The 13420-nt window shown below is 41.0% G+C and overlaps 1 protein-coding gene across 4 annotated transcripts in view; it reads right to left on the bottom strand.

Annotated features, from left to right (window-relative positions):
- inpp5jb (inositol polyphosphate-5-phosphatase Jb) overlaps positions 1-13420 on the bottom strand; it is a 34526-nt gene that overhangs the window by 19793 nt on the left and 1313 nt on the right. For 3 of the 4 annotated variants that reach the window (XR_006315364.1, XM_043715568.1, XM_043715569.1), the window contains exons 2-5: positions 12161-12277; positions 9885-10060; positions 8570-8681; positions 973-1082 (exon numbers count right to left, since the gene is read on the bottom strand). Coding sequence is in view for 3 of the 4 variants with exons in the window: in XM_043715568.1 (XP_043571503.1) it covers positions 973-1082; positions 8570-8681; positions 9885-10060; positions 12161-12277 (515 nt within the window). In the remaining variant the exon portion in view is untranslated. The remainder of the gene's footprint in view (positions 1-972; positions 1083-8569; positions 8682-9884; positions 10061-12160; positions 12278-13420) is intronic. The other variant, XM_043715570.1, reaches the window with a different exon arrangement.

Here is a 13420-nt window from a genome sequence, read left to right as displayed (position 1 = left end):
TGGATGCGGATCGTTAGCTGTCTTCCTGTTTGTCCTATATAGTCCTTGCATGGGATTTTGTACAAAACACTATATAGGACAAACAGGAAGACAGCAAACGATCCGCATCCATGAACATCAACTAGCCACGAAACGACATGACCAGCTATCCCTAGCAGCCACACACGCAGACGACAAGCAACATGAATTTGACTGGGACAACACTACCATTATAGGGCAAGCGAAACAATAAACTTCACAGTATTTGAGGTGTATAATTTTTGTTTGTTTATCGATAGTGTCGGTTCATAAGGTGTGGGTTAAAGCAAAGTTTCCTGGACTTGTTAAGGACAGAAACCTGGTCAACGTTCTTTGCTAACCTGACTCTACCTGACAGGTAAAATGGAGACTTTGCGTACTTTAATAAAAGTTTTAATGTTAGTGATGACTCTAGGAAGGATTCAGCTTGATTTCCAGTTAGCTAACCCAGAGGGTCACAACAATAATCGAACACTGCCTCCTCATGGTCATTGTCTACATTGACATCTAGAGAATGGTATACACCTTGGGAATTTATTGGAGGGCAACTGGTGACCACAGAATTCTGAAAGAGCAGGAAGGCAGGGGAAAATGAAAAGAGAAAAATATCTTTCATATAATTAACTTCAAATGTTCTTCAATAACTTGTTATCTTGTGGTTGCAAAGACTGAGAATCACTATAGAAATATATCTGTCAGTCCATAATAAATTCTTTTTTCAGTGGATACAATGTATTACTCTATTTTTATACATATAATCAACTCCAGGAAGTTTGCTGAATGTTTCCCATTAGCTAGATGTTTGCAGCTAGTTGAAATGGCTGAGCAATAGCCCACATTATATTTACACACTGGTCATTCTTGGAGCTTGTTGCAGATTGAACTTAATAACAAATGCTATAAATGTCATCAGCCAAGTGAGCTGAGAAATCCCAGAGGCCAAAGCTGTCTTACCTGGTGTCAAATGTGTTTGTGCCCACATCATATTTGTACGTTGGCCTAAAGTTGAGAGGTCCTTCCTGAAATCCATTCAGTGCTGGCTCAATTGCCTTTGCAATGTTCAACTGTAAAAAGCAAGTATCACTGTTAACAAGCAGCGCAGCAACAAGGCACACAAATTATATTAACATCAACCAATAGATGTCAGTCTTGTCTCAGCAGCAATATTCACACCTCAGAGTCTAAGGATTGTGAGCTTCAAAGCTCAAGCACATGCTCTAGGGAGATACATCAGTGCAGCACTGAGAGAGTGCTACACTATTAGCAATGCTGGATACTGCAACGAGATAGTAAACCACGGTCCCAGTCACTTTGCAGGAGTGTGTGGCAAGAGGTGAAAAGTGTGTGGAGATCTTTCCTGTCTCCTGACCAAATTTGGTCCCTCAAATAACATTAGCAAAGACAGACAAGGAAGGTAGTTTATTTAGTTGCTGTTTGTTGGATCTTACCATGTATAAATTTAAAGGATACATTAACCGCGTTGGATAAAGTTAGTGGGAGCAGGCTGCCGGGCACCAGTTGGGCTAAATGGGTCATTTTTATACCAACACATTTCCTTTATCACATCAGTGCCAAAAGTTCAGAATGACTTAGTTGGCTGCACAATGTTTTGCCAGTGCCTGAGTTTGTGAAAGCTGCTGTGTAAATGTAAACGTTCTTTCCACATTACTGATCGTTTTAAAATGGCTGTGATGAGAGGGTTTATACTGAGTTATAATGTCCGTCCCACAGTAATACATAGCCAGAACCAGCTCAAGTGAATACGATGATAGTCTCCCCAGTAAGGATCCTGAGTGAAGTCAGTTTGAGAATATAACAGTCTACTTTCTATCAAGTTGGTGGCACACATTAAGACAGCCTCTAAATGAGCACTAAAGTGACAATCTCACTCATTACAGCTGGGAGAGTGGAAACACATTACATTCCTGAAGATGAACCAAAGACACATTGTTAAGGGAATGTAGAGTGAGCTTTACCCTGCCTCTGTCAGGAAGGGCTTCATTTTGACAGTGCCTGAAAAGCTGGGAGGATGTTCAATTCTCAACACTCTCACTCCCAAATTTGATAAACATCAATACAAAATGTATTTTAATAATGATTTAAAATAAAGTGGTGCTGATGTTAAGGGCCCTTCAGTTAAAAAGCCTGTTCATGTCAAGAGTAGATACAAATATCTGTCATTGATAGCTACATTTAACAGCATTGTGAAACATGTCACAAAACTGGGGAATGAAGGTGAAAGATGTCTTGGATTTTCCTGTTGTCGTATGGCATTTAGGATAAGGAGATTTAATTGAGACTGCATTAGATAATAGACTTTGTTCACATTTAATGTATCCAAAATAACTGAAGACTTTGACATAAGAAATATGTCCAGATATACTAAATAGGTAACCCGGGTTATTCGTTCTTAATCTTATGAATGTCAATTCGGAAACATTAGATTAGGTCAACAGGAATACACACTACCAACAGAGGGTGCTCCCACCTCATTAAAGTGGCAGATGGTGTTCAGACTGAATAAGGCCAACAGTTTCCAAACATGATTCGTAGGTGCCAGTGTTGGACTGGGGTGGACAAAGTTAAAAATCACACAACATCAGGTTATAGTCCAACAGGTTTATTTGGAATCACTACTTTCGAAGTGCTGACTCTTCGTCAGGTAGTTGTGGAGTAAAATCATAAGACACAGACTTTATAGCAACAGGATTGCAGTGTCATGGAATGCAATATTAAACATATTTAGCTTAAATCTTTCATCTTTTAGAATGACGATGTTAGTTTCAGTTGCTTCATATGTAAATCCTAGAACTTCTTTAAAGTTACATTCTCAAGATAGCTTTTAACATTAGGTGTCATCTCAGCTCAGATAACATATTGAAGGTGTGAAGTTAAAGTCTGTCCGTGTCCCAATGTTAGTTCAGACTGATTCTATTTATAAACTGGGAATTAAAGAATCTTACATGGATTCATGCTGTTTTTGAGCAAAATAAAATGTAATTCTTCAAGTACAAATTCACCCCACAAACCTATGTGTGTGTGCGCGTGCGCAGGGGAGACTGAGTGAGTGTGTGTGCATGGAGGTGTGAGTGTCTGTGAGAGAGTATGTGTCTGTGTGTGTATGATGGGGTATAAGTCTGTGAGAGGGTGCGTGTGTGGATGTGGGTGTTTGTGTGTGTGTGTGAGCATATGAGAGAGAACTTGTGTATGAGAGAGGGTCTGCGTGAGTGTGTGTGGTGTGTTCGTGTGTGCGCACGCTTCCAAATAGGCTACATCGAGTTCAGAAAAGGTAGCCATATGTCACTGTGCAATCAGAGACCACTTATCTTTCATTCTAATGACATTGGGTTTCGAGTCTAAATGGATGTTACCAAACCTGCTGAATAGTTCTAGTATATTCTCTATAATTTGTCAAAAGTCAATCTAATGTTATGAAACATACAGTCTTTAGAATACTGGCATCGAGCCTCCACAGTAATGGGCACAGGATACAGTTGCCACAATATCGAGAGTCTCCACAGTGCTAATGATAAATGCCCTGTGCTCACTGTGCCAATAGGGGATACCCAGCTCTTACAGTAGCAACTCAATACTGGTGAAGATTGCTCAACTGTCACTGAAAAATGATGCAACTGTGAAATACCGAGAAAGTTCAAAATGTGAGTAAAAACTGAAAAATTTGAAAATACTCAGAGGGTCAGATAGCATTTGTGGAAATTGCGTGGCACTTACAGAATGCACTACAGCAACTCGCCAAGCCTCTTTCAACTGTATGTCCCAATCCATTACCTCTCTATATCTAGAAAGACAAGGGCATCAGACACATCAGAACACCACCACTTGCAAGTTCAGCTCCAGGCAATGCACCATCCTGACTTGGAAACATATCATGATTCCTTCAATGCCTCATTGAGTTGAACCATCTGTTTCTGTGTTGTGCATCTCTACGACTCTATGATCAAAACCCTAGATCCCGCCTTATATTTAAGTTGACAAAAGAAGCCAATTTAAGCATTTTTTGAGTTAATAAAAAAGTGAGGTAATTTACTACTAAAACATGATAAAATATAAAATATAATGACAAGCACTCAGACAAGAAATGAGAGGTGATTCCAGAAAGGTAAAGTTTACAAAAGGAATACACAAATTGGTCTTTAGTTTATTTGTGACAAATCAGTTGTGAAACATTGCGATCATTTTGTTGGAAGATTCCAGTGGTGAAGTTTGTATTTGAGGAGTTGTTTGCAGCTAGCTGAAAGGAATTTTTCCAGTTTCCTTTTACAGTGACTGTATTGACTTGCTTTCAGCAATCAGAGAGAGTTCAGTGTTTTTACCTGCACATGCAGAGATGTCTAAATGAATGTTCTCAGCTGTATTCCTTCAGAGCACCCTTTAGCACAGTGGAACTTTGGACCACAAGCTAGCACACTAGCACACTGAGGCCAGGGGTTGTAGTTTGTATTTTTCTTGTATATTCCTGCTAGGGTAAAACACAAATATGTCTTTTTCCCACAACAGCCCTTCTTATAACTTGTATCATGTCCACAGTCTGGGACATCACATTGAATTACATCTCTTGCTCTGAAGTGTCACCATCTAAAGTTACCTTGACACTCTTCAGGTATGATATTCCATGATTCTATTGGGATTTAGCATCATTCAGACAGGGACTTTAGACAGCCACTGAATTTATACCCTCAGCAAACATTTGGTTTGTATGCTTGTTTTTAAAAGACAATATATTGTTCATAAAGTTCAATACATCTGTAAGTAAATGGGGATTATGTTTTAATAACTTACTAATAATTTGCTCAGTACTCTATCTCTGGTGATTATGACTGCTTAGGTTCTTCTTCCCCTTTCAGCTCTTGTTCTACAATTATTCTTGGGATCCTATTTGTATCCTCTTCAGTGAAGAGGGACATAAAATATTGATTTAATTTATCAATTGTTCTCTCATTTCCCAATTCTAATTCCCCAGACTTACTGTCCAAACAGCCAATGCTCAATTTACTTACTCCTTCTCGCTTTTTAAAGACACATAGAAACTTTTACTACCTGATTTTAAATGTCTAGTTGGCTTTCTCTCATACTCCCTCATATTTAAAAAAATATTATTTTCTAATTTTTACATTCTGCTCTATATTCTGACCCATAACTAATCCTCAGGTAATTGTGCACTTTCTCTTTCAGTTTGATTGTATCTATACTTTCTCTCACTAGACATGGATAATGTGTCTTTTTAACATCTTGTCTCTATCCAAGGCAATTAGTGATAGGCAACAAATGCTGGCCTTGCTGTAGCCCCGCATCCCATGAAATAATATATAATAATATTTCATGTCAAAAACTTGCATCAGAACCGGAGCAAAATAGAGCTCTAGGCTTTGAAAGTTTATTTTATCTGAAATGTTTATTCTGTTTCTGCATTTACAGATATTGCAAAGATCCACTCATATTTCCTCATTTTCTGTCTTTATCTCCTCAAGTACAGACACAGACTGTGTTATCGATAGGGAATAGACAGTAGGATGGTCTCCCTCTTGACTAACTGCAACTAGACATGTTTAAAAGAAACGTTTTAACCCCTTAAGCATTATGACTCTCACAAACAGACTCAAAAGTTTTAAAAGAAAAGTCAATATCTGTTTCTTTTGCCTGATGGAACTAAATGGAGGTAGGATGTTTTTTAACTGATGAGGTCACAGTGGTTTACTCCTTGCAACAGTCAGTTTCTGGTTTTGCACCAGTTGAAGTTATAGCTCCGCAAAGATTGGGCTGGGATTTGCAAATCTGTAAACAAAAACATTCTGAGGAAGGGTCACTCAAAATGAAATATTAAATCGAATTTCCCTCCACAGATGCTGCCAGACCTGTTGCAGTTTTCCAGCAATTTCTGTTTTTGTTTCCAATTTACAGCATCTGAAGTTCTGTCGGTTTTTATTTAGACAAAAGCATATACCCATTCATTGTCCATTATAGGGTCCTAGGTAGGTTCCTTTCTTTGCTGATCCCCTGGCCTCCTACACTCACTGACATGAGGCAGCTCTCAAACTGTCTGCTACTTTCGATTTGCTGGTTTCTGTCAGGTGACCATAGTCTTGGTGCTTCCATTGTCCACATAAATGGTCCCAGAATAGATTGGCATTGAACTATGGCAGAGTTTGAAGCTCAGCTATTCGCACTTCCTTGTGATAAAATACTTTTACCTTGCATCCATTCTGCAGCCACTAAGCCTGTCTTCATTGTGTTTCAGCTCTGTAGGCATTTGGATAATGGCAGCTGTTAAATCTACAGGAGAGATTGGTTGCATTTTTCATGTCGTCTGCAAGGAATACTTCAAAAGATCATTTAGATTTTAATAACCTGTCCAGACAAGAGGCTACTCCAGGCTTGGCAGTATTATGTATGTTTGCAGATAAGAAATGAAGTCAACCAATCCCCTTGACCCCATCTTGTTACAGATTGCCCTTTCTCCATGTTGCTTTGAAAAAAATAAACTGCTCATTTATTTCAAGCATCTGCGGGGATAACAGTATGGGTGTTACAGGTGTGGTCAAAGTGCCGAAGGAATGATCAGGGACTTTACAAATGTTCGTAAAAACGTTTGAAAGTATAAATTTAGGAGAGAAATTGTGAAATGTCAGTCAGTTAGGGACAAGATGTCATTCAGTGATGCTGCATTCCAGAATAAAAAAGTCCTTCTTTGCACATTAAGAAAGGCTGCTTTGGTGAGGCCACCCATTGGAGAAAGATCCTGCCCTGAGTGAATCAGGAACTGCAGATCAGGGCAGGAAACAAAGAAAATGTCAGGCCATGATAATGTTAAAAATATTTCATGCCATTCTCAGAGCAATCAGAAAAGTAAGCTTGGGTTTGAATTAAGGTTGTACCTGTGAATGGCTAAAGCTGTTTTATTTCTTTTCAGTTCCTGATTTAACGATTTGTTTTCTTCTTTCAGTCTGTTTATTTCATTCAAGCTTTATGTTCAGCCAGAGGGCACTTGAATTTTCTATTTTAACAATTCCCAAAATGAATCTGTTGTCATGGTAACCTGCCTACTTTTCACAGCCTTTTTCCTTGGGCAATGACAAAATGGACAACTCGACATCCGTGATAGATTCCACTGAGGTAAAAGTAGTCCAAGAACACAGAGAGGACAGATTGTGCAGAGCTTGTGTTAACTCTTTGTCCATCTCAGCTGTAACTACTATCTCCCATTCTGGGAGGCTCAAAGCCCCCCCACCACAGCCACAGTAATAAGTGGTTGCTGATGTTCTGTAGTCTATTTATGAAACATACGTCCTACAATCAGTACACAAAAATGTTCCACTGCTTGAATGAGCAGAAAAGGTGACTCAGGTCTCCAGTGATAACCATTATCTTGTATTCCCCTGCTGAGCTAATGAATTAATTGAGGCATGCTTCAATTTTAAATTCCAAAAGATTTCAAGTAAATTTTGGTAAGAAATTAAATGTTGTTTCATTTTCTTACATCCTAGATCAGATTCTTTCACATCCTAGGTGAGATTCTTTCACAACCACAGAATATGACTCCCACTCACTGTCCCAGCCAGCAGTATGACATTTTCCAGTTGGCTGGCTTCTCTCCATGAGATTGCCAAAGACAACCAATTGGAGAGTACGTGCTTGTAACCAGGGCTGGAGAGAAATCTATGACCTTGAGGTGAAAAGTCGGCAACAAGTTTTTTTTTAGTTAATCTTGGGATGTGACAGTCGCCAGCCTGGCCCAGATTTACTGCCCAGTCCTAACTGATCTTGAACAGCTGATGGTGAACCCACCTACAGGGAGTGGCTGACGAGGTCAGTTCAGATGGGCGGCACGGTGGCACAGTGGTTAGCACTGCTGCCTCACAGCGCCGGAGACCTGGGTTCAATTCCCGCCTCAGGCGACTGTCTGTGTGGAGTTTGCACGTTCTCCCCATGTCTGCATGGGTTTCCTCCGGGTGCTCCGGTTTCCTCCCACAGTCCAAAAGATGTGCAGGTCAGGTGAATTGGCCATGCTAAATTGCTCGTAGTGTTAGGTAAGGGGTAAATGTAGGGGTATGGGTGGGTTGCGCTTCGGCGGGTCGGTGTGGACTTGTTGGGCCGAAGGGCCTGTTTCCACACTGTAATGTAATGTAATGTAATCTAATCTAATTAGATGGTGGTCAAGGGTCAATCACATTGGTGTAGCTGGATTGGGCAAAGACAACAGATTTCCTTCACTATCGGGTATTACTGAACCAGATAGGTTTCTGTGACAATCTGGTGCAATATTGCCAAATCTGCCATTTTATTCTCTGGATGCTGTGATGGAATTTGAATTTCTGTCAGCAGAGCATTCAAGATCACTCGATCTAATTACTGATTACTAATCCAGTAACATCATCACTACATCACCCATCTCCTGGCGATTGGGCCCCAAGCTTCCTGAACACTGGACCCACAATGTTTCTGTCCAGTTTTGTGAGGCTGATTATTTCGATGAGTTAGACAACAATGCTGGGTTGAAGATTCCCATAAAGTGTTTTTGTTTCATTGATCCTACCTGGTCCTTCTCCCACAGAATGCCCAATTTATTCTTCTCAATGGCACTTTTCACAAAACGGATGTCATATTGTTCGATTCGAAAATTCAGGTCACCAAACCAGAAGACAACGCTGCATCAAAACATGACAACAACTATGATGATTCATCAGAGCTTCCAAATAACTTCAACCCTTAACCCAAATCAAATTTTCTTCGATACTTTTCTGAATTTCAAAATTTTCAGCCATATTGTCTAGTTGCATCTCAACTTTATCTCACCTTATCCCTGTCACTTTCTTCAATGTTACCTTCATCTTTTCAAAACTCCTCAACCTACACGTGTCCTCAGCAAATATCCTTATCCTGGCACTCAATAAGTATCAAGACTTCCAGCCTTCATTCTTCTCTGGCTTTGAAATCTCAGTCAAAGTCTTCACCTTGTTCATGTAGACTCATAGAATAGCAAAGCACAGAGCGGGATAACAAACCACAGGGGTGGCTCAGTGGTTAGCATTGCTGCCTCACAGTGCCAGGGACCTGGGTTTGATTCCTGCCTTGGGTGACTGTCTATGTGGAGTTTGCACATTCTCCCTGTGTCTGTGTGGGTGCTCTGGTTTCCTCCCACAATCCAAAGATGTGCAGTTCTGGTGAATTAGTTGTGCTAAATTGCCCATGGTGTTACATACATTAGTCAGGGGTAAATGTAGGGGAATGGGTCTGGGTGGGTTACAGTTTGGAGGGATTTGTTGGGCTGAAGGGCCTGTTCAATACTGTAGGGAATTTAATAACAATAACAGAGGGAGGCTTTTCAACCCAACAGGTGGAGTGTTGGAGGCTGAGAGGTGACCTTACAGAGATTTATAATATCATGGGAGGCATGGATAGGTTAAATAGATAAGGTATTTTCCCTGTGGTGGGAGAAACCAAAACATAGGTTTAAGGTGAGAGGGGAAAGATTCAAACTGGTCCTTAGGGGCAATTTTTTCATGCAGAGAGTGGTACATGTATGGTATGAGCTGCCAGAGGAAGTGGTGGATGCTGGTAGAATTACAACATCCAAAAGGCATCTGGATGGGTATATGAATAGGAAGGGTTTGGAGGGATATGGACTGGGTGCTGGCAAATGGGACTAGATTAGTTAAGATATCTGGTCAGCATGGACAAATTGGACCAAAGGGTCTTTTTCCGATCTGTACATCTCTATGGCTCTATGACTAGGTCAGGCGTCACCTTCAAACTGTATATTAAACCCTGTCTCCCCCATCCAAGTCCCTTACTCTCCACCCGAAAGGCTACGATAAGAATTTTCCATGAGGAGTGATGTTGACACTTACTCATGGTCAAGGACTCCATTGGCAGCAGGGCCATTGAACTGCTGCAGCTGGAGGATACTCTCAAAATTGTCCATTCTCTGTTCGGAGTTCTCCATGTGAGCTGGCAAATGACAGTTGAGGAAACAAATCATGTGACCGCATAGAGACAGCCTGGCGCTGACTCCTCCTTTGTTCCCCTGTTACAATATAACGAGAAAAGCGCTGGTCATTCATGCGGCCATTGTGTCACTGCATCATAGCATGGAGCCACTGGACTGGGCCACTCACATGTGTGCACACAACGTCTCAATGCTGCATCCTGCTTTCCCTCTGGAGGTTCAGCTGGATTGGATTTCCAACCAATGGCAGCTCTAACATGTGGGGCCCATCCTGAATCACTAAGTGTTGTTGGGGTTGGGTAAGTAGAGGGCCCTAACAAACTGAATATTAATCATAACAAATATCTAAACTCTTGGGGCTAAAGGGAACAAAGGGTGCGGGGAGAAAGTGAGAACAGGGTCCTGAGTTGGATGATCAGCAAAGATCAGATTGAATGGGGAAAAGGCTTGAAGGACTGAATGGCCAACTCCTACTCCTTGTTCCTATTTTTCAATCTTACTCACCAGTGCCATCTGGGATTGATAACCTTTGATCTCTAACAAGTTTGGGGCTATCAGAAGGTCCTCAGTGGAGCCAATGCCAGCTCTCAGTAACTGTGAGCTCATGAGCTCTGTCACATCGTATTGCTAAGGGAGAACTTTTAGGGTAGGCTGGAAATGGCCCTCAGTCAAAGTCCAAAAACTGGATTCAGGCCTTCAGGTGTTTAGGCAGAAGGCATGCTGCACTCTACCCTCAGTTGAATGACCAATGTTGTATAAAAAATGGAATCCATCTGAAAATATGTTTATATACAGGCAACCTCTTCACACACAGTGATGCACAATGTGGCGCACTGAGAGTTATGAAGTGGTAAATGCCATGTCATGGAGTGAAGGATGACTTTTCACCTTCTGCACCAGCTCAATCTCAGAATAAAATTGAGCTCTGCATGCACACATATACATATACATATACATATACACTGTCAAACCAATGCAGGCAAACATGCTGTCTTCATGTCACTTCCCACTCAGCAAGAGTGGTGTGAACAGCATGGTGTTGTCAAGTATGCCTCACAGAATAAATTAACCATCTACAGACAGTAATTAGAGAATGGGTTCATATTCAGGGGCCCTGGATTAATAAGCTGATTCTGATCTCAAACAACAATAGAACAATGTGGGCAGGATGTGAACGAACAACATAATGAGTTGCTTCTGACTGAATGCACTAAAAAAAAAACAACAAACTATGATTGGTTATGTAACTGGACTGGAATAATCACAGAACAGCAATTTCAAGGAAAGTTCTGAAGCAACTTCCACTTGCTGCAACATCGTTTAATCTCCCATCACAACTGATATCAAAAATGGAAGAGATCCTTGTGTTTTCTCGTGCTGCTTTAACTTTTTTTCTCATTGGGGGCTGCGATCATTTTCTGAGAACTAGTGATGGTGCAGTGATAATTAGGATGCATGCTAAAATCACACTACATAATGAAATGGATCTCATGTTCTGATGAAAGGTCTCAGACCTGAAATGTTTATTTTCCTCAATCCACAGATGCTGCCTGACCTGCTAAGCTTTTTCCTACATTTTCTGTTTTTCACAATTTTCGGCATGAGCAGGATTATGAGCCAATAACCTGCCTCTGATTGCAAGTTAGTAATGGATTCAGATTTAGTATTAAAATCTAGTTCCCAGACCAGACCTCCCAGGTCAGTTGATCAATGCAGTCTGGGTTATACTAGGAAAGGTTTAATCACTAGTCTGTGCTGACTTGTTTGATGGTGTGACATTGGCCTCAGGACCAATAGGTTCTGCAGAAGGTGAAATAAGCCAGAACTTTATCCTCCTGTGCAGCCCTGAAATACCTTCCTCTACAAACTGGAGGAAAGCTTGGCTGTGATACTCTCTGGGCAAAATTGTTTGCTCACTCTGACTGTTTAGACTCATATGTGATGGCCAATCATTTAGGCAAGGCACAGCAAACATCAGTGAAGCTGTTTTCCAGCACTCTCAGGTACAAGACGATAAATCAGGGAGCACAGGCAGCAACTGTGGCAAATGATTATGACAATGCCATCTTTAACCTGACTGATCGTGTTTAGCTGATGTTGGTTCTGACTTGATGCAGGAAAGGATCAGGCAATTCTTTCAAATGCAGCATTATTTTGTGACACAATTTTGAGGCTTACCCAGTATCCACCCAGGCCAGTTCTGGTGCAGTCGGTTTGGATGTCCTGGAGATTTGGAAGGAGATAGTACTTAGCAAACACTAGGAGCAGCTGCCCCTGCATTCTCTCCGAGGTTACCTAGAGCAGGGAGACAGATTGTTACTGCCTCTAAAACACAGCAATATCTACACAATATTACAACAGTAGCATTATCTCTCAGCCAATACAGAAATATCAGCCAGCACACTTCACAGCGGAGTAATTAAGATACAAATGGTAACTGTGTCATTATTGTTAGGGATGTTTGGAAGCAGGACCAAGGCTTGGTGAAAGGTAGCCTTCAAGAAAAGTCTTAAAGGAGGGGAGGTGCAAGAGTGAAGGAAGACATTCAAGAGTATGGGGTCTAGGCAGCTGAAAGCAAAAGTGAGGGCACTTTGGGGGAGTCAGGAAGGGATTGTTAAGAATTTTGAGAAGATTTGTAGCTCAGGTTGATGTTCTGGATGTAAGTTTGCTTGGTGAGCTAGAAGGTTCATTTTCAGATGTTTCGGCACCATACTAGGTAACATCATCAGTGAGCCTCCGGTGAAGCACTGCCTTTTATTTATATGTTTAGGTTTCCTTTGGTTCCTGTGATGATGTCTTTTCCTGTAGTGATGCTATTTCTTGTTCTTTTTCTCAGGGGATGGTAAATGGTATCTAAGTCAATGTGTTTGTTGTTGACTATCAAAGGGTGAAGGATAGCGGTCAGTTAGGTGAGAAATTGGATCTGAAGGTGAAAAGGGGAACAGGTTAGGGATGAGGGTTTATTCACCAGATAGCCAGAGGCAGGATTTAAATCAGATGATGTTACACCATTTAGGATTGAGGGAATGTCAGGGTCAGAATTCAGCTTTGGTTTGATTGGGACACAGAGGTTGTATTAAATCTGATTCCACCTAAGAGAACAGATAAAGATAATAATGGAATCAGTGACTAGAGGAAGATGTTGATGGAAAGTACCCCAAGACATCAGTTTTACCAAGTGGAAGCAACTAAAACCAACACTGACTAAACATTATTTCAGAAACCAATTATACTTTGAATTACAGAAAAATGACCCCATAATTTGGTCAGAGTATTGAGTACAGGAGTTGGGAGGTCATGTTGCGGCTGTACAGGACATTGGTTAGGCCACTGTTGGAATATTGCATGCAATTCTGGTCTCCTTCCTATCGGAAAGATGTTTTGAAACTTGAAAGGGTTCAGAAAAGATTTACAAGGATGTTGCCATGGTTGGAGGAT

Source organism: Chiloscyllium plagiosum, chromosome 25 (genome assembly GCF_004010195.1).
Source record: "Chiloscyllium plagiosum isolate BGI_BamShark_2017 chromosome 25, ASM401019v2, whole genome shotgun sequence".
In the NCBI taxonomy this organism is placed as follows: Eukaryota; Metazoa; Chordata; class Chondrichthyes; order Orectolobiformes; family Hemiscylliidae; genus Chiloscyllium; species Chiloscyllium plagiosum.
Note: the sequence above shows the minus strand (reverse complement) of the source record. Positions and strands in the feature narration are given on the sequence as shown.